General features: G+C 46.5%; 1 protein-coding gene across 25 annotated transcripts in view; it reads left to right on the top strand.

Moving 5' to 3' along the window:
• LOC138503201 (mucin-2-like) overlaps positions 1 to 22,824 on the top strand; it is a 1,598,433-nt gene extending 1,575,609 nt beyond the window's left edge. For all 25 annotated transcript variants that reach the window (XM_069622774.1, XM_069622776.1, XM_069622767.1 and 22 more), the window contains one exon: positions 21,765 to 22,824. Coding sequence is in view for 23 of the 25 variants with exons in the window: in XM_069622776.1 (XP_069478877.1) it covers positions 21,765 to 21,788 (24 nt within the window). In the remaining 2 variants the exon portion in view is untranslated. The remainder of the gene's footprint in view (positions 1 to 21,764) is intronic.
• Positions 22,825 to 23,599: the final 775 nt, after the last annotated feature.

The following is a 23,599-nucleotide window of genomic DNA, read 5'->3' as shown; positions in this document are numbered from 1 at the left end:
ACTCGCGAAAGCCAGGTCAGGTGGCGCCCTCACCCTCGGGGGAGCCCAAATAACCATCTTCCAGGACCTGTCTTCGCTCACCCTGGCTCTGCGACGCCTCTGCAGCCCTCTAACTAAATGGCTCAAGGACCAAGGCACAACACATTTGAACATGGAAGCAGAAAGATAACACTCCGCTCCGAGGAGGAAATTCGCGGATCTCCTTGGCACTGACCCCAAAGAAGGATCACAAGATGAACCGGCACAGGATAGAGCATGATAGGGACCCCAAGGCCCGAAAAGGAAGAAAGTCAGGGGAGCCAGGAAATATAGACGACCTAATGATACGCCGGACAGTGCCAAATGATGCGGTACACACAAATTTCTCAACCTGGTTAAGTCCACTCAGGAATCACGGTTCGGAGACTCTTTAACAAGCTGGAGACCGGCACACTACAGCCACCAGGTCTGGCCCACAACGAACTTTCTATCAGAGCTGTAACAGATGACCGGCTGGCAGCCACTGTATCCGGAAACCGCATGTATTTTTACATTTGCTATCTCACAATAACAGTTGATGCTGCTTGTTAAGTTGTAATTCAAGTTGATTTTTCAAAGATGTGGGGGGAAGGGGCTCAAAATGTTAATATGATAATACTTGTGATGTGGGTCGCATGGTTACGACCCTCACGGGCGGTCCGACAGTAGACCGGCTGCATGCACCTGGTCCAACTCGGACGCCATCAAACTGGGACTCAGATCCTGGCAAGGAAAATGATGTGTGGAAAGCTAGAACTGTGGACAACGGGTATTATGTACAATATCCTGGAAGGGGCAGAGGGGGGTGGGATATACAAAACTTTGAAGTCCCATTCAGCTCGGGACGGCTATCAGAATACTTCCACAGTGGCGACTCTCGGCGAAGGCCGATGTGACGTGATTAGCGAATCCACAGGAATTACCATTGATCGACGGTCGTGACGAATCAGGTGACAGGCATGGCACTCTTAAAATTGGCACGCTCAACGTCAAGGGGCTTAATTCCCCCACCAAAAGGTCGCTAGTTTCCCGAGAATTCAAGCGAGCGAACCTAGACATACTTTTCTTACAAGAAACCCAATACAGCAAAGAAGAAGAAAGGAAGGTACTCTACGCCAAACTAGACACAGAATACTGGGGCTACGGCCCTCTGAAGAAAGCTGTAGTTGGTATTCTAGTCAACAAAACAATCCGAATTGAGCTCTTGAGGTCCTGGTCAGACGTGAGTGGTAGAGCACTTGTGTTGGTTGGCAGGATACAGGACACCACCATCACACTTGCATCCGTATATGCACCCAACACTGGACAGTCCCGGTTCCTACAACAAACGATCCCCAAGGTCATGAACGAGGCAGAGTGGGAAGTGATACTAGGAGGCGATCTCAACACGTGGATGGACCCGGATATGGACAGACAAGCAGGCAACCCGTCCACAATCTCTTCACCGGGCGCTGGACGCTCGCGGGTCACAGATATGATGGACGCCTCCAATCTCACGGATGCATGGAGACACATGAATCCGATCCGGACAGGCTTCACCTTCTACTCTACACCACATGCCACGTATTCCAGAATTGACTATGTGTACGTAACCTCGGGACTCGCCGCAGCAACGACCGAAGCAAGCATATCACCCATACGTGGTCGGACCATGACATGGTAGCGGTCACCCTCGATCGGATGGCTCTCCCTCGGAGGAGCTCCAATGGCGATGCAATGAGACGCTCTTCAAGGACCCAATTTTTCGGGAGCAGCTTGAACAGGACATCACCCAATACTTCGAGGAAAACAATATAGGTGAAACCCTCATTAACATAGTCTGGGAAGCGGGCAAAGCCACATGGAGGGGAATTCTTATCAGGGATGGAGCATCGAAGAAAAGAGAACGCCTACATATAGAAAATAGACTTCGAAATGAAATTACCCAACTCAACCTCATGGCCCAATCGGCGGACTCTGACAGATCACACAAGATCAAACAGGCCAACGCCAAGAGGGAAGAACTACGGCAACTAGAAACAAGTAGCATTGTACACAAACTCCAATGTCTGAAGCAAAATCACCATGAGCATGGGGACAAAGCTGGTGCCTTACTCGCTGAAAGGCTCCGCGGCCAGCGCCGCGAGCGGTGGGCGCCTACGGTGCACGATAGAGACACACCACCGTCCCCCCAATATTCCCAAAACTTTCGCCAATTTCTACGAGAGATTATACACCTCGCAGGCCGCACCACACCCAGAGGCGATCACAGACTATTTAACGAAGGTGGCCATGCCAACCCTCCTGTTGGAAACTACACAAGCCATGGATGCTCCCATTATGGGGGAAGAAATCGAGGATGCAATCAAAAGACTCCCAGCGGGGAAGGCTCCGGGGAATGATGGATACACGGCAAGGTTCTACAAGACTTTCCAGAATGCCCTGCTCCCGTTCATGGTTGACCTCTTTAACAACATCCATCACTCCGGTGTGGCCCCCGAATCCTTCTCTGAAGTGCTAATAACAGTGATCCCCAAAGAAGGAAAGGACCCCAAGCAATGTGCCTCCTACCGCCCAATATCGCTCCTGAACATCAACGCCAAAATCTACACAAGGGTTCTCACTGCACGTCTAGAGTCGCACATGCCCGCAATGATCCACAATGACCAAGTAGGCTTCATCCTGGGCAGGCAAGCCGCAGACTCCACCTGCAAGACCCTCCACCTAATACCTGAGGCCAGAACATCGCAGAACATGCCAGCACTGTTCTTGATTGATGCCGAGAAGGCGTTTGATAGAGTTGAATGGCATTTCTTGAAGGCCACGTTAAAGCAAATAGGACTGTGCCCCACTCTTCGACGAGCGATCAAAGCTGTCTATACAGCCCCAAAAGCCTCTGTAGTAGTGCACGCCAAGTTCTCCCGCTGGTTTCCTCTTAGTAGAGGAACGAGACAAGGCTGCCCCCTTTCGGCGATACTTTTCGCACTATCCTTAGAACCACTCGCCCGAGCCCTCCGAGCAGACAACGACGTCGAGGGAATGCAAGTCAATGGCAGAGAATATAAACTGGCTTTGTATGCAGACGACATCTTGCTCCATATATTAAATCCACTGTCATCAATCCCAAGGGCGATACGCATCATAGAGGTATACGGGGCACTCTCTGGTTTCAAAATAAATAAGACCAAATCCATCCTCTTCCCACTCCACGAACCCGCCCCAAAGCAGCAGATCGAGCTCGAACGCCTTGACCTGATCATCGGGGGCCCCACACTGAGATACCTAGGGATCAACCTAACAAGAGATCTAGCACAGCTCTACGAAGCAAACTTCCCACAACTCCTAAATGCTCTCAAAACTGATCTCGCAAAATGGAAGTCTCTCACAATCTCCTGGATGGGACGTCTAAACGTAATCAAGATGGTGAGCCTCCCGCGTTTCCTATTTCCCTTCCAGGTCCTGCCCATCTTGATACCGGATCACTTTTTCAGACAGGTCAAAAAGGTCATACTGAAATTCTTGTGGGACAGAAAGAAACCTCGGATACCATACGATATCCTGATACTTTCGAAGGAACTGGGGGGAGTGGGCCTCCCGGACATAGAGCGATGCTACCAAGCAACCCAACTCAGAATCCTTATCCCACACCTGCGCGATAGAAAGGACCTCCAATGGGTCCAATTAGACAATGATAACCTGGTCCACGTAACCCTTGCAGAGTGGCTGTGTGTCCCCAGGTCAAAGCTCACGAAACGCCTGCGCGACCACCCAATATTGGGCACTATGTGGAACATCTGGAAGAAAGGGAAAGGGATGACTGGAATCACGACGTGGCCTTCCCCCCTAAGCCATCTCTGGTCCCCGGGATCCGAGAAGAAATCCCCGAACATGCCAGGTATCAGGCCTGGTTTGATGCCGGATTAGAGAGAGTTGGCCAACTGTGGAGAAATGGGAAATTCATTTCTATCTCGGAACTAGAAGAAGCACTCCAAATTCACCCAATCCCGATTTTCCTATACCTACGACTGAAAGGGGTCATATCGAGGAGAGAATGGAAGGACACCACACAAAGAGAGCTTACGCCCTTTGAAACTATCTTGGACACGACCAACTCAACTAAAGGTTTAATAGCCCGCATGTACAAGACCTTAATCGCTAAAGACCAAACTCCGAGTCTACGCCTCAAAGAGCGATGGGAAAAAGATTTCAATAGAGAATTCGACCAACGAGCCTGGTACAGAATTTGCGAAACGCCAAACAAAACGTCAATTGCCACCCAGTACAAATTGCACACCGTGAAATTACTCCACCGGTAGCAGTATGATCCACAAAGACTGTCTAAAATGTTCCAAACCTCCAGTCTGAAATGCTGGCGACAATGCGGCATGGACGCTGATTACTGGCACATGTGGTGGAAGTGCCCCAAGGTATGCATTTACTGGCAAGAGGTCCTCGGATAAATAATGCAATTGGATGGCACGGAAAGGGAACCATCCCCTCTTCTGATCCTATTTGGCCTTGCAGAAGAAGACGACGAATTGGTGCGCGTAAAAGGACTGGTATCCCCCCTGCTACTGTCAGCAAGAGCAGCCCTAGTCATCAAATGGAAGTCCCCACGCCTACCAGCCGAAAAGGACTGGCTACAAATTGCCATGGACATATACACAATGGAAAAAATAACTGCGGCCCTCCATGACAAGGCTGCGCGACACAAGGAAGCTTGGAGTGACTTTACGGGACATTACATCACAGGTACGGTCGCGCACGACTCCCCGCGCCAATGAAAATACCACTCACTGTGCCCCACCAGGAACTGAACATTGGACACCGAATACCATACAGCCTAATAACCATGCCTGTCACAAATTTTGCCTGTGACTCACAACTCCAACAACGCTCAATGTCACACCACCCACTATAGTTCAATACAGCAAACGCCGAGACCTGGAAGTTTTCACGAGAAAGGACAAAGGGAGGGAGGGGGAACAGGGGGTTCTATTGTTCGTCCATTAAAGGTGAACGTGTATGTTATTGTTAGAATATTATATAGGTGGATCGCAGTAATCTTGTGAAGTAACGATGTATGCTCAGCTATGCATTCACCCGGCTGTTCACCTATGATGTTAAAATCAATAAAATTCAATTTGAAAAAAAAATAAAAATGTGTATTACATATGAAGCAGATAAACAAAGCGAGTCAATAGTGCTTTCATTTTCATACAATGGATTAATAGGAGAGCCATCAGAGTACATTGGAGTTACAAATGAGTTCTACGCCATATTACGATCCAACCGAATAATACCATAATCAGGAGATAAAGCTTATTAAAGCTTGGCCCAGATGACTCTCTGAGCCTGGTCTCGGTTACACGAGCAATATCAGGCACGGAATGAGTAAGAAAATCATGACATTGCATAGCATGGGCACCCAACAAGCATGCATTAAAAAGGAAACATTTAAAAACAGTATTAACAGGCTTGACGATGGGTAGACCAACAGCTTCATTCTGAACCAAACCTTGAGGGAAGACAGTGTCAATCTGAGCAAGCAGTAAATGCAAATCCCGAGTCACAATAGTATCAGCTGACAGAATGTCTTTCTGTCTACTGAATTATAGTATTCTGCTTAGCTCACTGAATTAAACTGCTGAGGCAATACACCACGCCATCCTGGGTGGCAATAGGCAGCAGCACAAGATAACGGGCCCGAGCGACTGGAGAACCTGTGAGGTGGCTTAGTGGCCTGATGCTGTCTGGATTATTGCCATGGTTGCGGAACATGGTATACCCTTTTTCCCAAATGAAACGGCTTGCGTGATGTCATTTCTTTTCTAAGGAAAAATACAACCATGATTGCCTTCATAAAAATGGCAAGGGTAGCTTGCAAGTCCATTTTCATGTTTGACCCCATAGCAGGGGAGCCGGGAGCAGACAGAGGGAGGTCACTGTTTTTTCTCAAAAGGTGGGACGAGAGAGGGTAGCAACAAGTAGACAGGAGCAGAGGGATGTGGTGCTAGAGACAGAGGGTTGCAGGCAGTGGATGGCATGGGGAGTGCAAAGCAAGGCAAATGGCAGACTCCAGGAGGAGGCGTCGGCAGCCAGCATGGACCTCAGGCTTTCACTGGCCAATAAAGCCCTTATTTCTGACAAACTGATTGGCTGGCACCTCCTCTTAGTGTGACAATTTGGACATAAAGTTGGATTGTGGGTGCTCTGCATGTTTTAGAAAGATCTGTTCAGTGAGCTTGGTGCAGTGGTTTTGTAGAGTAGATCAAGTGGGCTTTTGGTAGAGTTGAGTTTCAGGTTGTTTCTAGTTATTTGTAAATTCACTTAATTGGCACATATAGTGAAGTCAGAGTCTTTGTTGTTGTTGAATGCCCATTTGAAGATTATTTGTGCCTCATCTGTATAGTTGCAGTATGTAAGGACATGGCTTTCAATAAAATCTCATAAGTGGCGCTGTGTAAATGCTGAATAGCGGAGGTGATAGATTTGATGTTTGAAATTCTACATAGGCGAGGCTGCATGGATTCTATCTGAAGGGGACCGGGTGGTTCCTGTTTTGTTCATAAGGAACAGTGTTATTCATCAGAGAGTTGTGTCACCCAAGCCTGTCTCTTTAAGTCTTTTGATCTTGAAGGAGTGGCTTTTGGTGTCAAAAGCTGTAGCGATGTCTCGAAGGATAAGGGCTAAGTAAGTCCGGGCATCAGCATTAATCTTCAAGTTGTTCCATTTAGATATGAATGCTGATGCTGTTTCTCTCGAAGGTTTAAAGCCTATCTGCGCGTGGTCCAGAATATTGTTTAATCTGACCTGCACCAGGATTTTGCTTTATACTTAGGTCTTGAGTAGTTTCACCAGATAGCTTTATTGAAGATGGGGTAGTAGTTTGTGGTGTCTTCCAGATTTCCTGCTGTGTTTTGGAGTAGTGGTTTGACATAGGAAGTCTTAGAAGTTCGAAATACAATTGATTGTGCCATTGGTGAGTTCACTAGTGCATGGTAGTGGGTGGATAGGGTTACAATCGTGAGGGAAGGAGACTGTTGACAAGCCTATTCCTACACTTGGCAGTACTAATTTGGTGGAACAACGCGCTGGTCTTGGAAGGAAGACCACGCAGAGAGCAACAGAGGTTCGAATCCCGGATCCACTCTTAGAAACCAAACTCAGATATGGTATTAGGCGTGTTACAAAAAAGCAAATAAATAAATAAATACATACATTTCTGGCTCCACGGTGGGTTTAAGGTTGTTGAGCGAAGGTGGGAATACTGAAGGCATGTTGTCTTTGGATACTGGCTCACGCTTCTGGGCTACTAGCATCTCATATGTTGTCTGTTTTGTCTCCTTCCCTTTGTTTATGAGTAACAGGTGATGTTGTTGTAGCCCTTGACTACTGACCCTGGTCCAAGCAAGGGTGTCCATGCCCATTACCCCAGTCCAGGGACAATCCCGATGGGAACCACCAGGTCAGCCAGTTAGGGAGGGGTGCTGCTCATGTAACATAACATTGCCGATAACAAGAGATGGACTACACCCCGAGTTCTTAACTTGTCAACCGGACGCAGAGATCAAGGTGGATTTTATAGGGATCCCAACAGGGGCCCCTCTTTTTTTAGGTACTGTTTGCACCGCGCTTAATGGGCCTAATTCACCGTGCAAAGAGTACTTTCTAGAGAGGGGCACCTTCTACCTTTTTTGTATTTTTGCAAGGAAGTTGGGGTTGGTCACCCTAAGTTACCTGGGGGAACCCAGAAGTGGACCTCTTGCTCACTTGCTCAGAGAGGAACAGCTCCACCTCACTGATGAGGCCCAACAAGGCTGAAACTGTCTGGGGTTGCTGTTGGTAAGCTTGTTCAAAGGAGGTTTGCATGGCATTTCGGTGCTGGACTGCCCTTGTGGGCGGGACAAAGACTTATATGCAAATATTCCTCCTTTGCAAAACGTACAGTGAGCAAAAAGCGATGGCTGCAGACTCTCAAAGTGGGAAAAAGCCACAGTACAGGTTATCATGCCATGTTCTTTGTAGAGAGTGCCGCCTGCTACCTTTTTTGTATTTTTGCAAGGAACTTGGGGTTGGTCACCCAAAGCTACCTGGGGGGAACCCAGACGTGGACCCCTTGCTCACTGTGCTCAGTGAGGCACAGCTCCACCTCACTGATGAGGCCCAACAAGGCTGAAACACGTCTCTGGGGTCGCTGTAGTACTGTTGTTCAAAGGACGTTCGCCTGGCATTTCGGTGCTAATCTGTCCTTGTGGGTGGGACAAAGACTGATATGCAAATGGATATTCCTCCTTTGTAAAAAGTACAGTGAGCAAAAAGTGATGGCTGCGGACTCTCAGAGTGGGAAAAAGCAACAGAACAGGTTATCATGCCATCTTCATTGTAGAAAGGGGCACCTGCTACCTTTTTTGTACTTTTTGCAGTGCAAAGTGACTTTGCACTGCACTAAATGTTCCATGAATTAGGCCCTCAATCATTAACTAGTTTTTCAAAAGTCCCCTGGCGTGAGTTTCCACTAAATGAGAATCATCTCTGTCAACCCACCCTTCCTTGCAGAGGCCACAGGGAGACCCGTAGAGTGGGACTGATGCCTTTATCACATGGTCCCCGGTGTACCGCCTCCAACCTAATGGTCCCGTCCCCTCTGCATTGCATTGGTAGGGGCCGGACCCCGGTTATTCCCAGAGCTCTGACAGAGAATTGTCTTTACCAGGCCTGCCTGGTGGAGCAGCCAGAGATTTACCCGTGTTTTCATTCTGCCTCAGCTTTCCTGCTCCGGTGCCCAGTGATTCCTTTACTGCCCCGCCCGCTAAAGGTGGCAGGGACTTCCTCTGCTCTTCACCTGCCTTGCTCAGGAGGACTTCTTGACAGGGCCGACCTCGCCAGCCCCAAGGTGGGCTGACACAGGGCATGGTAGTATTGCCCGGAACAGGCAGCTCTTGCTCTTCAGCCTGGGAAGCACCATGTATGCATTCTTGGGCCCTTTGATGCTTCTTGGCCTGTCCAGTGTGGCCCCTGACAAGGCAGACACCTGCCACAGCCCTGTGGGTTCCTGGACTGCTGCTGGCATGCAGTCCGGGCCCCATGGATTACCCGCTGGATCTTCCCGAGTCGTGGGTGCTCCTCATTTCTTGGATAAGTTTAAATATCTCTATATATTTATGTCCTGCCAGTTTAACACTTTTTGTGCAAAGGAGTTTGTTTGCTTTCCGCATAGCGACTTTATAGTGCTGGTCTGTCATTGATACGCGGCATTCTTCTTTATTATTACTTTTAATGCAAGTTTGTTCCTTTTTACTGTTGGTTTTCTTGAGTGTTCGCAGTTCTGCAGGTACCCGCTTGCATGGCCGGGAGGATATCTCAGGGGCAATGCGTTTGTCTTGGAAGCAAAACAATTGCAACACAGGTTTGAATCCCGGTCTTGTGCTTAGACTGGTCTCCGGTATTAAGCGCGTTATAAAAGAACAATTATTTTAATAAAGCGTATTTTTGGTCAGAAGAGAGTAACTGTTACAGGGAAGCAATTTGCTCAAATCTTCAGTGATCCAGTTATTAAGTCATGTGTGGCTTCCTTTACATGTTGGGGATGTAGTGCTGACGTAGTGCCGATGTGTCTGTCTTGGTGTTCTGCATCAGTTTTTTAGTTCCTCTAGGCTCTCATGCTCTTTTATTTACTTTCTTGTTTGTTGGGAGTGTGTGCGTTTGCATGGAAATCCTGAAAGGGATGGTGGGGGTGGGAGTGATTGTGATCATTCTATTCTACGGGGAGTTGTGGACGTGTTGTCATTTAAACACTCCTTAAAGAAGTGGCTTGCTATGTGTGCACCACTTTCTGCCAATTGTAGTAGATGGAAGTTTGACATATAGGAGCATAGTAAACTCATTAACGCCGGTCTTTCAAAAGAGATATTGAAGTGCCCCAGTTAATATTAGATGCCCTTGCTTGACCACAAGGCTGGGAGTGGGACTTGTCCATAAAGTTGGGGTTGTAAGTAGGTGGTCAGTATTTTTGAGGAACAGGTAGACAGCCGTGAATCGTGAACTTGAAGTGAATATCAGAGTTTCACAGGTCAGCATTCTTGTTCGTGGTAATGCTCTTGTGATGTAACCACCCTTGTGCCCTATGGCAATTAATCTCGCTCTTTTTTCTCCCTGATTGGCGTGAATGGCATTTTATAATTGGGTAGGGTGACTGTGTGCACTACCACCACATAGTCGTCAGACAGCCATGTTCCATTTGAATGGTAAATTAGTGTGGTTGTCGAGTAGCTTGTTTCGATTGTGTTTGGAGCTACATCGTGCATTGATGTGGAGACACTGTATACATTTGGTAGCTTGCAGTTCCCCCTAAGGTTTGGCTTCTGGTTGTCATTATTAGGTAGATGTAGTTCCCCTTTCTTTGTATACTTGTCCTCTTGTAGAAGAACTGTGTGCGCATGTATGCCCTGGGTGTTTTATAGCGCAAATCTACAGTGTCTATGAAGCAACATAGCGCTATACAGTAAGGAGGTGCAGTAATAAGGTCCACTAAAATAATGAACGATTAAGGGTGCACTTGCAAGGAAATGGAGTGATGGGTGTTTCCTTTCTGCTTTCACAATGTCTGTAGCTTTCTGCCACCTTTCCAATTTGGCTGACTCAGAAACTAAAACATGCTCATCTCACCCCTCCCAGTATGAGTGATTCTTACTCACATATTCAAAACAGATATTCCCTTATTGCAGGCAATCTTATCATCAGACCACAGCATCCACTCAGAGGGCTGCAGTGTGCAACAACACCACCAAGGAAACACACCCTGGGCCAGAAAATGCCTGTGATTGGCCGATGCCTCCTTCTGATCAGGAAGTCCGGATTCACCAGATGGTGAAGCAGGCCTCAGGCGAATGCCGAAGTACAAGGCAAGAGCAGATGCGTCCCTACCAACCTCAACCTAAACCCTCGTAAAGAAACGTAGCATCCCTGCAGACTCACCATCAGACCAACCTGACCACCGGGACTTCACCCTGCCCCAAACCAGCACCACTTCCTGCACAACAACCATGCTCCATCCAAACCGGACCACCTTCTACATGCTGCCCTCATCAATGCTAGGTCCCTATCAGTGCATGCTATTGACATCTATGACTTAATCTCCAACATGGAGCTTGACCTTCTAGCCATTATGGAAACTTGGCTTCATAAAACTTTAGGTCCTGTTCTATCCCTAGTGCTACCAGAAGGCTACACTATCATTAGATGAGAAAGACTAACCACACGTGGAGGTGGAGTAGCTCTTATCCACAGAGAAAGCATCCTCATCAAACCCACCAATATGGCATCTAAAGGAAACTATGAATGTCTCACAGCAAAACCTACCGCAGCACCCTCAGACACCATTACCTTACATGTCATCTACTACTATGATCAATTTCGAAGATGACTTTAGTTACCTTATAGGAGAGGATCTCAAACCCACTTCGAGAGTCATACTCCTAGGTGACCTAAACCTAGGCCTCCACGACGCTACCGTTAACACAGCCTCTAGTATTGCCAATGCCCTCACCGACCTACAATTTCAACACCGGGTCTGAGCCCCCACCCACTCCAAATGAAGAACCCTTGACTAGGTAGCCGACCTCAACAACCATATAACCATCACCACAAACAAACCTGTCCCATGTTCGGACCACCATCTCCTCACTTTTAGTCTACCCGCAAGAAAACCCCTTCCTACCTCTGCCCTCCCCCTGGCCCCTACTGTGCCTGCAGCACCAAGAAGATCACTAGAGACTCGTTATCCCCCTTCCTATTACCAATGTCTAGGGAAAACATTGCCACAACTGACCCTCAAAAACGAGTAGTTCTATACCCCAGAACACTCACTAAAGCTATTCACACCATAGCGCCACTCCTCCCTAGAAAGCCCAAGCCCAAAGACCACTGCAATTCCTGGTTCACTTAGTCCCTTCAAGCACTGCGATCCAAGAAGAGACAAGCAGTAGCTCTTTGGAGGAAAAACCCTTCAGATTCCTCAAAACTATAATTTTATAATCTTGCAGAAGAATATAAGCAAGCTATCATAAAAGCAAAAGCCGAAACCTACAATGCCAGGATAGCCAGAGCAAATTCTAATTCACGGGAGCTATTTAAAACACTAAGGGAGCTCAAATCTGCCACAACACCTCCCTCCACTATCCTCAAAGACTAATTCTGGTGTACCAACATCCATGATGCTATGAGAAATAAAATTGGCCTCTTACAGACAGAAATGCTTTAAAACGTAGTCAAACTAACCTGAGCTATCCATCAGCCCCAGTTAAATCATTTGCCTCCCCGCCCTTCCATTTCAGAACAATTTCAGAGTCAGAAACAACCAACATCATTAAAAATCCTAAACACTCCAGATGCTTAGGTTACATCTGCCCAGCCACCATCATCAAAGACTGTGCCCTGGAACTTGTCCCCTTCATCACCAAATGTATTCATTCCTCCCTATCCACCGGCTCTGTACCTACTAACCCCAAAGGAGCCTGGGTCCTCCCCCTTTTAAAAAAGCCATTGCTAGACCCTGCACTGCCCAACAACTACTGCCCAATCACCACCGTTCCTTTCCTTTTTTACTTAAAATCCTAGATAGAGCAGCATACAACCAGATACAAGGCTACCTAGAACCAAATCTCATCCTGGGAATGCACCAATCAGGATTCAGACCAGTTCACCGTACAGAATCAACTCTACGAGACCTTAAAATACAAATGGACTCATTTAAAGATGAGGGCAAACCAGCCCTTTTGCTCCTATTAGATCTACCAGCGGCTTTTGACTTTGTAAACCATAAACCACTCTGCCATCACCTCAAGTCATCTGCCAACAATTTAGTAGAAGCTACCAACTGGATTGCTCCCTTCCTTGAACTCAGAAAAATTAGAGTCTTCTCTGAAACTGCCAATACTGCACCCATCCCTATTCCTTGCGGGATACCTATGGGGTCATGTGTGTCACTGTCACTATACAATATTTTCAAAAAACACTTATTTTACCTTTTGGATGACCTAGGTATCTCAGATACCAACTACGTCGGACGATACTCAAGTCCTCCTCCCTCTGTCAGGATCCCATGACAATGGGCCTCATTACAAGTTTGGAGGTAGCCATGCTGTTTTTAGCAGCATGGCTACCCCCAAACTCGGGTGCAGGTCCCGCATAAGGGGACTTAATGGGCCATTCCGACCTTGGAGGGACCCGTAATTCCCTTTCGCGGGACCAGGACCCGGTACGTCCCCATTGCCATTGAGCCCCCATAGGGCTCAATGGGAATGGGGAGGATGCTAACAATGGGCCCGTTAATGACTGGCCCGTTGTTAGCATCCTGTACTGCTAGAGGGTCCCGCTCTGCAAGTCTGGTCTGGCCAGGCGTCCAGAGCGGGACCCGCTGCAGTACTCGGAATGTGGCGGCCCGGTATGAACAGTGCCGGTCCCTTACTGGCACCGTTCATATCGCGGCCGGACCCGTTGTAATGAGGCCCAATGACTCCCTCACGCTCAACAAAAGTTTACGCCCACATCCAGGCATGGATGGCTGCCAATCATTTATGTCTCAATGATGTCAAGACCGAGATCCTGCTAGTAGTCTCACCATCAGTGCTAAAGAACCTTAGCACACACTTCTCATCTTTCATGATAGACGGAATCCAGATCCCAGTCTTCAAGTCGGTTAAAAGGCTGAGCATGCATTTGGATGTGTCGCTCTCCCTCAAAAGACAAGTGAGCGCCATTGCAACCCCGTTGGCATATACTGCCAAGCTGATCAATGCGGCAAGACAATTTCTCACCACAGAGAGCTGCTTAACAATTACCAGAGCAATCACGGGAGCTATATTAGACTACTACAACTGGTGGGAAGAGAAGAAAGGACTAAATGACATGCCAAGGTACCTCTGGAAATTCCCATCAGCCTTTTATAGAGATGTACTTTTGAGATGCTGCCTAAACATTATGGCCATAAGAGGACTGCATTTAAATAAGGGCTGCCGGGGCACGCTGTAGCTGTTGTAGGTAATGTAGGAAAAAATATCAGGTAGAAACACTCATTCATCTGGTGACTGAATGTTCTATGCTAATTGAGCTCACAACCTCCCATTTGGGGGATTATCTGGAGAAAATAAGGTCATTATCAGCTGAAGAATGGTGGGATTTGGCTTTGTTAGGTGAAAGGGTTGATTTGACATTGGCAGTATTGAAATTTGTTGTTTTAATCGTAGGGAGGGGGCAGGTGATGAGGTATTTGGAACGGATGAAGAGGCTAAGGGCTGCGGTATTTGAAACCTTGTAATGCCAAACAGATGTGTATGTTATCCGCCTTGAAGACTAACAGGAATGAGTTGTGTTTTTTGCTTTTTGTGTTTTGTTCCTGCATTACATGCCGAGTTCCCTCTCTTTTTCTGTTTCTTTTCTTTCTTCTTCTTCCTTTTTCCCTTTTTACTGATTATTCTTTGGACATTCTTGAGGTTTTTAGTGATGATGAAAATTGATGATGCTGCTATGATGTAATTTGGAGAATGTTAAAGGTTTATTTTGCTTTCAATGTAAGTTTGCATTAAAGCAATAAAACAAAAAAAGAAAAAAAACCAAAGAAATATGCAAGGTGAACGAACCCGAATTGTCACACAGAACCATTGCCATTAGGGCTTCATATCTGCAGTGCCAATTCTTTAGTGAACGGCCTACAGTGTTCTTTGCCGCCGTTAACAAACCTCCCGTGGATGACATTGTTCACCTCATATACGCTAGCCTAATGAAGCTACCCTCTATGCCAGACCATTTCTGTCAATAGCACTTTATAATGACGATTACCCGGGCTTAGAGCGTCGGAAGTCTTGATTCTATTAAAGACACACAGGCGAGCATTATGCTTAACTCTTTAAGGCCACTCTTCACAGCAGCTTCTTCAAATCTTAAATTCTTTCTGTTTTTTTTTTAAACAGTAAAACATTGAAATTCAAACAAAACCTCCACCACACGGGACTACAAATCCACAGAAGTCCCAGTGTCTGTGTAGTTTTGTGTCACTATCCAACAACAAATCATGGACCAGCACAGCCCTTAAGTCATGTCCTGCTTGTGTCTCCTCCTCTTTCTTTGATGATCCAACCATAAACAGACCAACCAAAAATGTTCAACATGAACCTCTTCAAAACGAAAACTCCCCCAACTCCGGAACTTGCTCCCAATGCATCCATGGTCGGCGTTTCCAGTCGTACCACAGTCTCCAGAAAGATCTCTGCTCAATTGCCTTTAAGATCATCACCTAGGAATCAACCAGACATGCATTTAAATACAATTAGGGGGGGAGATATGCAGCTATGTAAAACAACAACATCACAGTAGCACAGCAATCGTACATGAGATCATAACAGCAGTACGACATCAATAATCCCACCCGGCGTATGGCGGGTGGGATAATGCTTGCCTCTGTGGTCTTTAATAGAATCAAGGCGCTACAAGCCTGGGTAATCTTCATTCTATGTCAAGACCAGAGGCGAGCATTATGCTTGTTCAAACCTATCTAACACTCTTGTCACCACTAAAGAAACTTGCTTGAAATAAAAGGTCCTAAACGTAGCTTCCGAGGACCAGTCTGCATATCATGCAGGGAAACTCCTGTTGCAAACGCTTTGGACACCATCGCTCCTCCAACGGAGTGGGCCCCAAACATGCTTAAATCTATACCTGCTAAACACATGACCTCTCTTATCCACCGAGCTATGGTAGCCAAGGCTAGCGCATGAAAAGGCTTCCTGCACGCAATCAACAACTGATGCACACCTCTAGGTATAACTCCCTCTGTAGCCTTCTCATAATCCTTGATACAACGAGCTATGTACAACTTGGGCTTGTCTGAGAAATACGGGTGCAAGATGACAGAGGACGCACTTTTAGGCCTCTTCGCAATGTGAAACACTACTCCCTCCGGATGAAACACTTTCCTATTTACCTCCAGTGCTTTTACATCAGAGACTCTTCTACACAAAACTAAACACAGCAGCATTGCTAGCTTACTGGAAAAATGTTGTACGACAACCGCTCGTTCTCCGGCCACTGCTTGGAGAGGCAAGCCATCACACTTCTTGTGACCTGTGGAAATGGCTGACCTGTATAAGCCTAATGTGAGAAAATGCTCACCCATCTTGAGATAACTCTCACCAAAAATTCAGAATTTGCACTCCAGGTGCAGAAACGTGATGAACACGCATCTGCGTGCACCCTTCCTCCCACTTGGCCGATGCTGCGTCATAGCTCCTAACTGTGGAAGGCGCACATGAGTCTCTGGTACAATCTGCAGCAGCTCTCGAAAGTCCTGGCAGGTCCCATCACTGCCTGAAATTCTGCACACCAATAGCTGCAGCGACCCTGCCTGCACCAGGGGATGTTCCTGACCCCCTGGGCTGCATGATAGGTTTGGCCTCCATGGAATCACTCACAGAAGTTCCAAGGAAAGTTACATCAGAATCAGAAACCATTCCAGCGATTTATATAACGGCACAACTATCACTATTTCCACCTGCTACCTGCTAGGGTCCTCGCTAACAAATGGGGGAAAGGCATCATGCAGCGCGCCGGCCAACTGTGAAGGAACATGTCTGTCCCTAGTGCTTCCGGGTCCAGCCTCCAGCTGTAGTACCTGGGAGTATGTGCGTTCAACCTGTAGGCGAAAAGATCTATGTCCATCGGTGCCCAGATCCCCTGCAACTGTAAGAACACTGGCCTGTGCAACTTCCAGTCGCTGGCATCCTCCAGGTGTCTGGAGTTCCAATCTGCTATGAAGTTTAGCTCCCCTGCCAGATATTCCACCACTATCACTAACCTCCTCTCCAGGCAATAATACCAGAAGCCCTTCGCTATCTCTACTAGCATTCATGATCTATCTCGTTCCTCCTCACTTGTTTATGTATTGTACTGCTGAGATGTCCATCCTCAACAGAATGCAGCAATTCAATTGCTGCTTGGCGAACACCTTCACTGGAAGGAGCCTAATAACAGCTCCAAACTGTTTTTGTGCAACTACAACTCCTCTGTGGACCACTTTCCTCATGTCTGCAACTTGCCACACCTGGCGCTCCAACCGGACCTGCTTACGTCCTATTCTATTACTAGTTCTCCTAAATCTCCTAAAATGGCTCTGCCATTCTAGGCTTCCATGTTTTGCAACCACCATTCTAGCTCTACCGTCCCGTCTTCTTGTAAAGGTACCATTTGGTGATATCTCACACCTCCCTGCAGGTGCCTGATCTTTAGCCTCTGAAGCGCCCTGTAGTGCAGGAGTCCTGGGAATATTGCTAGACTCTGAAGCGAAATATGTGTCTTCTGAATCGCTATCCTCAGTTCCTTCTTTATCGCTCTGATCTTCTGCTGAGGCAATTATAATGTGGCTTTCTTGGTGTCTATTACAAACCCCAGGAGCTCCACCCGCTGTCTGGGAACTAACTCTGATTTCTATGGATTGATCAGAAATCCTAGGGACGACAGTAGGACACTCACCCATTGCACTTGACTCACTTCGGCTGCTTTGTCCTGCGCTAACATCTGGATGTCTACAAGGTATATAATAATCCCAATTCCCCTGCCCCTGATGGCTTCTGCCACTGGCCTCATCACATATGTGAAAGCCCGGGGGGCCGAAGATAGGCTGAAAGATAGGCACAAAAACTGCCAGCTCTACCCCCTCCAGACAAACCTGAGGAATTGTCTGTGCCTCTGCGTCACCGGAATAGTCAGATAAGCGTCCATCAAATGTAGCCTTGCTCCCCAATCTCCTTTGCACAGAATGTTCCTGAAGAGGTGGATACCCTCCATCTTGAAATGCCTGTATACTAAACAACCATTCAATTCTTTCAGGTTGATGACAGGCCTCGCCTTTCCCTTCCTGTGCACCAGGAACATGTTGCTGTGAAATCCAGTCGGCTGAAACGACTATAGCTTCCTTCTCTAAAAGGCGGCATCATTCTGCCTCGAGGAGTCTCTCCTCCTCCCTTGCCACCTTGAGCTGTATCGGGCGTGCGCTTGTCGCGGTAGACTCACACACTCTACCCTGAATATCTCTACGGTCTGTGAACCCCAAGAATTGCTTGAAAGCTCACGCCATTTGCTCATACAATGCAAGGTCTGCCCCCAAGCCTGGGGTAAATCTCGCTTTGTGCACTTACCCCCAGCAGCAATTTGTTGCCTGTAACCTCTGCGTCCTCTGTGGCCGCGGGGTCCTCTTGCTCTGGAGGGGAAAAAGGCATCTTGCTACCTACTGTAAACCAACAGACGTCCACGCTCTTGTGGAACTCTCCCGTCCCCTGCACACCCTAGGGTTATTGTATACACAATCAATATGTAAATTAATATAATGTTTGGATCATTATCCTGTCCTCTCCAATTACTCATATAAAAAATATATGAGTAATTGGACATGACAGGATAATGATCCAAATAGTCTTTTGAAACAAAAATATTATTATCAATTATACATTATAGATCAATCAAGTGAGCACAGAAGAAGGTGAACAACTCCTGAAGAAGCGGGATACCTAACCCCAAAACGCATAGAGTGTTACACATTAGCATTTTTCAAATACATAATGAAAAATACATATGATTTGCGAACTTTTCAACGTATGTGAAGAATCTGATGAGTATATTTGTTCACCCAGAAGGAATTATTGATAAAATGTGAATTGAGTTTGTTTGGTCTAACTAGTTTAAATGCTTTTCTATGTATGAATAATTTCCTGGACTACCTAGGAATACTGTACCAAAAATTTCATGTGTGAAAAATTATGTGTACAACCAAAGTAAAAACCTAAACCAGTTTTTAGAAAAGTTTTTATCTTAAGTGATTTCTTTCTGTAAAAACATTACATTCATTTACATATTGATTATGTATACCATAACCGTAGGGTGTGTAGGTGACGGGAGAGTTCCACAAGAGTGTGGACGTCTGTTGGTTTATATTTGTTAACACAACCCAGTGTCAAGGTTGTTTTTCTCCCCGGCACCCCACTAATTATTTATAACTCATCTAGAATTACATACCCAAAAGGTGTGCACTTGGCTAACAGGAATATATATCTTGCTACCTACTCCCAGTATTGGACCCTGGGTTCCTGAGGCCTCCTCGTAGCATTAAAACGACCGGTCGAGCGGCCCGTATGATAACCAGTCCCGGCGAAAACACGTTCGGGAAATTTCTTACGCATAGATGTCTGAGTTTGACTTTGTAAACCATAAACCACTCTGCCATCACCTCAAGTCATCTGCCAACAATTTAGTAGAAGCTACCAAGCTTCCAAAGCTGTATAGGTCCCAGTAAACCCAGACATTTCATTTACAAAGGCTTCTCCAAAGGCGAGGACCCCAGCTTGCTGTCAATTTTGAGTAAGACACTACGCCGCCTCTCTGAAATCAAACAGCTGGCCTTACCCAGAAAGCAGACTGTCCGCTGTTCCCAGCTGACTAGGGTGTCCATGTCAATGGATTCACTGGTGTCCCTGGCCCTTTCTGCCAAGTTCATAATCTTAGCTAGGTGCCCTGCCAGGTCCAGGACTTAATCCTGGTAACTCTTCCAGGATCGGTCTCATGTCTTTTGTGACTTTGGTGGCGAAGATGACCATCTTGGCGTCCAGCTCCGGTGTTTCCTTAACCTTGCCTGGGACCTCCGGTCTGAGACATTCAGCCCTCATCCTGAACCTTACCTCCCTTTCTAATGGTTTGCAAATATGTTGTCCCATGTATTAGGCCAATCTTGGGAAAAGTGACCATTCAGTAGATTTTGGGTGTCTGATACCCTCGGGATCGAAAATGTCTATGCCGTCCCCTATTTCTTGATTTGCAATGGCTAACTGTGTGCTCTTGGGGTCACTGCCCCTGCTGCCAACATCCACATTTTCCTCGTCCATCAGGACATTATCTCCATCCTTCTCTTCGTCCTCGGAGGCTTCATCGCCGTCATTGGCCTCCCCTGTTTTCATCGCCCCTCGGGGTAGGGGTTAAGAGGTGCGGCACTGCCTTTTGCCGTAGAAAAGCACTCTTTAGTTTGCCAAAGGGGTCGGCAACTTCCTGGGGTGACCTTTGGGTCCCTACTTTCTGACCCGAGGTAGTAGAGGAGTGGAGGCTCGTACGTGTCGTGTCCTCCCCCTTAGGTGCAACTTTCTTTTTGGGTTGACTATGTGAAGTTCCCTTTCTTGTCTCTTCCTTGTCTTAGTAGCAATCCCTGTGACAGCAATAAGGGTTTCCAAGGCTGTCAACTGCTCTTGGATAGGCTGCACTCCTTGAGAGACAGCTACAGCCAGAGAGTCACCTAGGACTCTCTTGAAGCTTAACGACAGGTCCCTGTCTCATTCCCACTCCACCTCACTATATTCAGGAGTGGAGGTTTCAGGCTCCATAAAGTACTTCTCACTTCTCTTCTAAGGGAAGTCACAAATACATGTTTTCTTGCCCTCTGGAAATATGCCTTCAAGGCCTGAACGTAGCAGGCTTCAAATGGAAGAGAAAACGCTCCACTCTGCGTACTGTGCGTAGTATCACTGTGGACTGCAGCAAATCTGTAGCAGCAATCTGTACCGGCATGAAGGAAATTCTCTACTTCTCTGTGTTTGCAGAATTCAATGAGCCTGCGCGCATGGTCGCCCACTCCGTGCTCTTGCTAGGTACCTTCCTCTAATCTGAAACTCGCAAGTCAGAAAGGACCTAAGCAAGATGACTCACGGTGCCTTTGTGCTTCCTGGGGGCTGCCTGCACACACACCAATTGAGAATCCAGCATGCGGCGCCCGCTGCCACCCATAATGCACACGGGACGCTGCTAACGAGGCGAACCGCAATGCGATTTAGAAAGTTATATACTAAACGTGGTCCCGACCGCCCGTAATAGTTTCCTGTTGCACTTTGCATGTAATAGTAATACGCTCGACCTAACAAATTCTCTGCGCACGTTATGCACGCTAACTAGTCTTCAGTAAAGCTACAAATGCAATACCATCAAATTCAAATAGCCTATAAAACCCACACATTACTGCCAAGTGTAAATATACAAAGGAACAATAAACGAGGTTACTTATCTGCTTGGAAGAGAAGCAAAGAAAGAGAGGGAGACACAGGCAGGACATGACTTTGGGGCTGTGCTGGTCCAGGATTCGTTGTTTGATAGTGACACTAAGTTACAGAGCCACTGGGACTTCTGGAGATTTGTAGTCCCGTGTGGTGGAAGCTTTGTTTGAGTTTGAATGTTTTACTAGAGTAAAAAAAAGGTTAAACAGAAAGAAGTTAGGATTTGAAGAAACTGCTGTGAAGAATGACATTAAAGTGTTAAGCATAAGGCTCGCTAGCCCCTGGTCTTGACATAGAATGCACACTCTCGTGCTCCATAGATTGCACAAAATAAAGACATAGCTCTTTTACATAAAAGTCACACAAATTCTCAGCCAAAGAGAGATCATAGCAGTAAAATGGGATATGATTTGATTATAAGCTACAGGAACAATCACCCAATAGAAAAGCATATCTACACCAGGCTTATTACTGCCTCAAAGAGTTTGGTTGGGCAACACACTCATTGATAATGAGTGTCTCCTTGTTAAAGAAAGTGATGTGGATTAGTAGTATTAGTGTATTGCCTTTCTGTATTGAATAAGACATCATTACTGACTTCACAGGAGACTCAGATGGAATAATTTCTTAATTAAGCAGTTCATTGTACTTTTTAAATCATGTTTTATTTCTTATGTATTTGTGCTTTAGGCTTGCCCAATTCTTCAGTGGTGATTATATATCGAGATCCATTTTGTGAAACATCTGCAATCGTCCTATGATGAAAAGATACAGGCCTTCGAGAATTATGGACTACAAATGTCAACAACCTACCTCCTATTTAAAATATAATTGAATTCAAACATTCACAACGTCTTGAATTTAGGAATTGTTGTTTAAGGTGAAGTAAAAGCTGTTCAGGTCTTGCTGTGTATTATTGTGAATATAGTTGACGGTGATGGTGTGAGGTGTGTCAGGAGGGGCAAGCGGGGGAAGATCTGTGGAAGGATGGGATTGAGCTGTCTGGGTTATACCGTTGGCATGTTGGAAGGTATAGAAGAGCGCTGTGTGTAAAGGCAAGTGAATGTAGGTTGTCAAGGACCGTGCTACGTCAGGTGGAAGTGTGACCTGTGTGGCGAGAAATGTGAGCTGTGCAGGTTGAACGGTGTGATGTGTGTGGTGCTGGAATGTCCTTCGAAATGCTGGAAGTGAGCTTTTGGTCGAGTAGGATGTGCGTAGTGTGCTGCTCAAGTGTGCCTGCTCTGAGATGATGTGGGGTCCTCACTGGAAACTGCTTGGAGTGGAGTTGTGAGCATGGTGCAGAAGGTGCAACCTCTTCAAGGAGGGGTGGAAGCTGTGGGAAGTATCAATCTGAGCTGAAATGTGGAAGAGGTGTGAGCTATGCCTGCTAGGATGTTATTCGTTTTGCTCAGGTGTATACTATAACATAAGAGCTGTGTGTGTGGAAATCTGGAGCTGCATGAGGTAGGATGTAAACTGTGATGGAATTGTTAGGGACGGTATCTTTATGGGGCAGAGAGGTATATGTTTATTTTATCCGTTTATTAACTAATGGGTGACAGTATGTGTTTTGCTCAAGGAGATTTACTTTATTTTCTGATGAACACCAATCACAGTTTTGTTAAGAATGCCAATTTAAGAAAAATAAACTGATAATTTTCATTAATGAATGTATTGAAATTAGAGAAATGCAATGTATGTTTTTGGTTGATGATCCTCAATAAAATAAATAGACAATATATTTGGGGTATTTCACGGCATTAAAGATTTGTTCTTTGTGGGAACCAGTTCAGGTCCTGCTGATCTACTCAGCACATTGTCAGCTTCTTAGAAAGCAGGGGTTACTTATCTCTGTTGACAAACCTGTTGAGCACTGCCTGGGCTACAGAGAGAACGGACCGCACTAGACGAGAGAGCTCTCCCTTTTCCCCATTATGGCTGGGATTTGCCTTATACCGCCAGGCCAGTCTGAATTTATTTCTAAAATAAATAGCTGTCTCTTTAAGTGGTTTCAAATAGGGCTCTGCACATCATGTCCCCTCACACGCAGAGCCTGTCCCTTAAGAGCACCACCAACTACTACACTTTATTTTGAACCTTTGGAGAATGGCGTGGTGGGTGTTGTGTTAAAGATAGATCACAAATTAACAGAACGAGAATTATAAGTATTTTATTTATTTCTTCTTCCTTCTTGCGCTCCCCCCTTCCGAACCTGGTTTGGATACAGATTAAACAGTGGGTGTGAGTATGCCGGTCAGGTTCCAGAGAGCAGGGTGCCCAGGTGCATCTCTTCTGGTGGAAGAATCCCAGGCAATGCTTCAGTAAAGCATGTGGGACGGCCCAGGTTCCAGAGAGCAGGTTGCCCAGGTGCATCTCTTCTGGTGGAAGAATCCCAGGCAATGCTTCAGTAAAGCATGTGGGACGGCCAAGGTTCCAGAGAGCAGGTTGCCCAGGTGCATCTCTTCTGGTGGAAGAATCCCAGGCAATGCTTCAGTAAAGCATGTGGGACGGCCCAGGTTCCAGAG

Source organism: Ambystoma mexicanum, chromosome 11, assembly GCF_040938575.1.
Source record: "Ambystoma mexicanum isolate Mex_15411 chromosome 11, UKY_AmexF1_1, whole genome shotgun sequence".
In the NCBI taxonomy this organism is placed as follows: domain Eukaryota; kingdom Metazoa; phylum Chordata; class Amphibia; order Caudata; family Ambystomatidae; genus Ambystoma; species Ambystoma mexicanum.
This window is presented reverse-complemented; position numbering and strand designations above follow the sequence as displayed.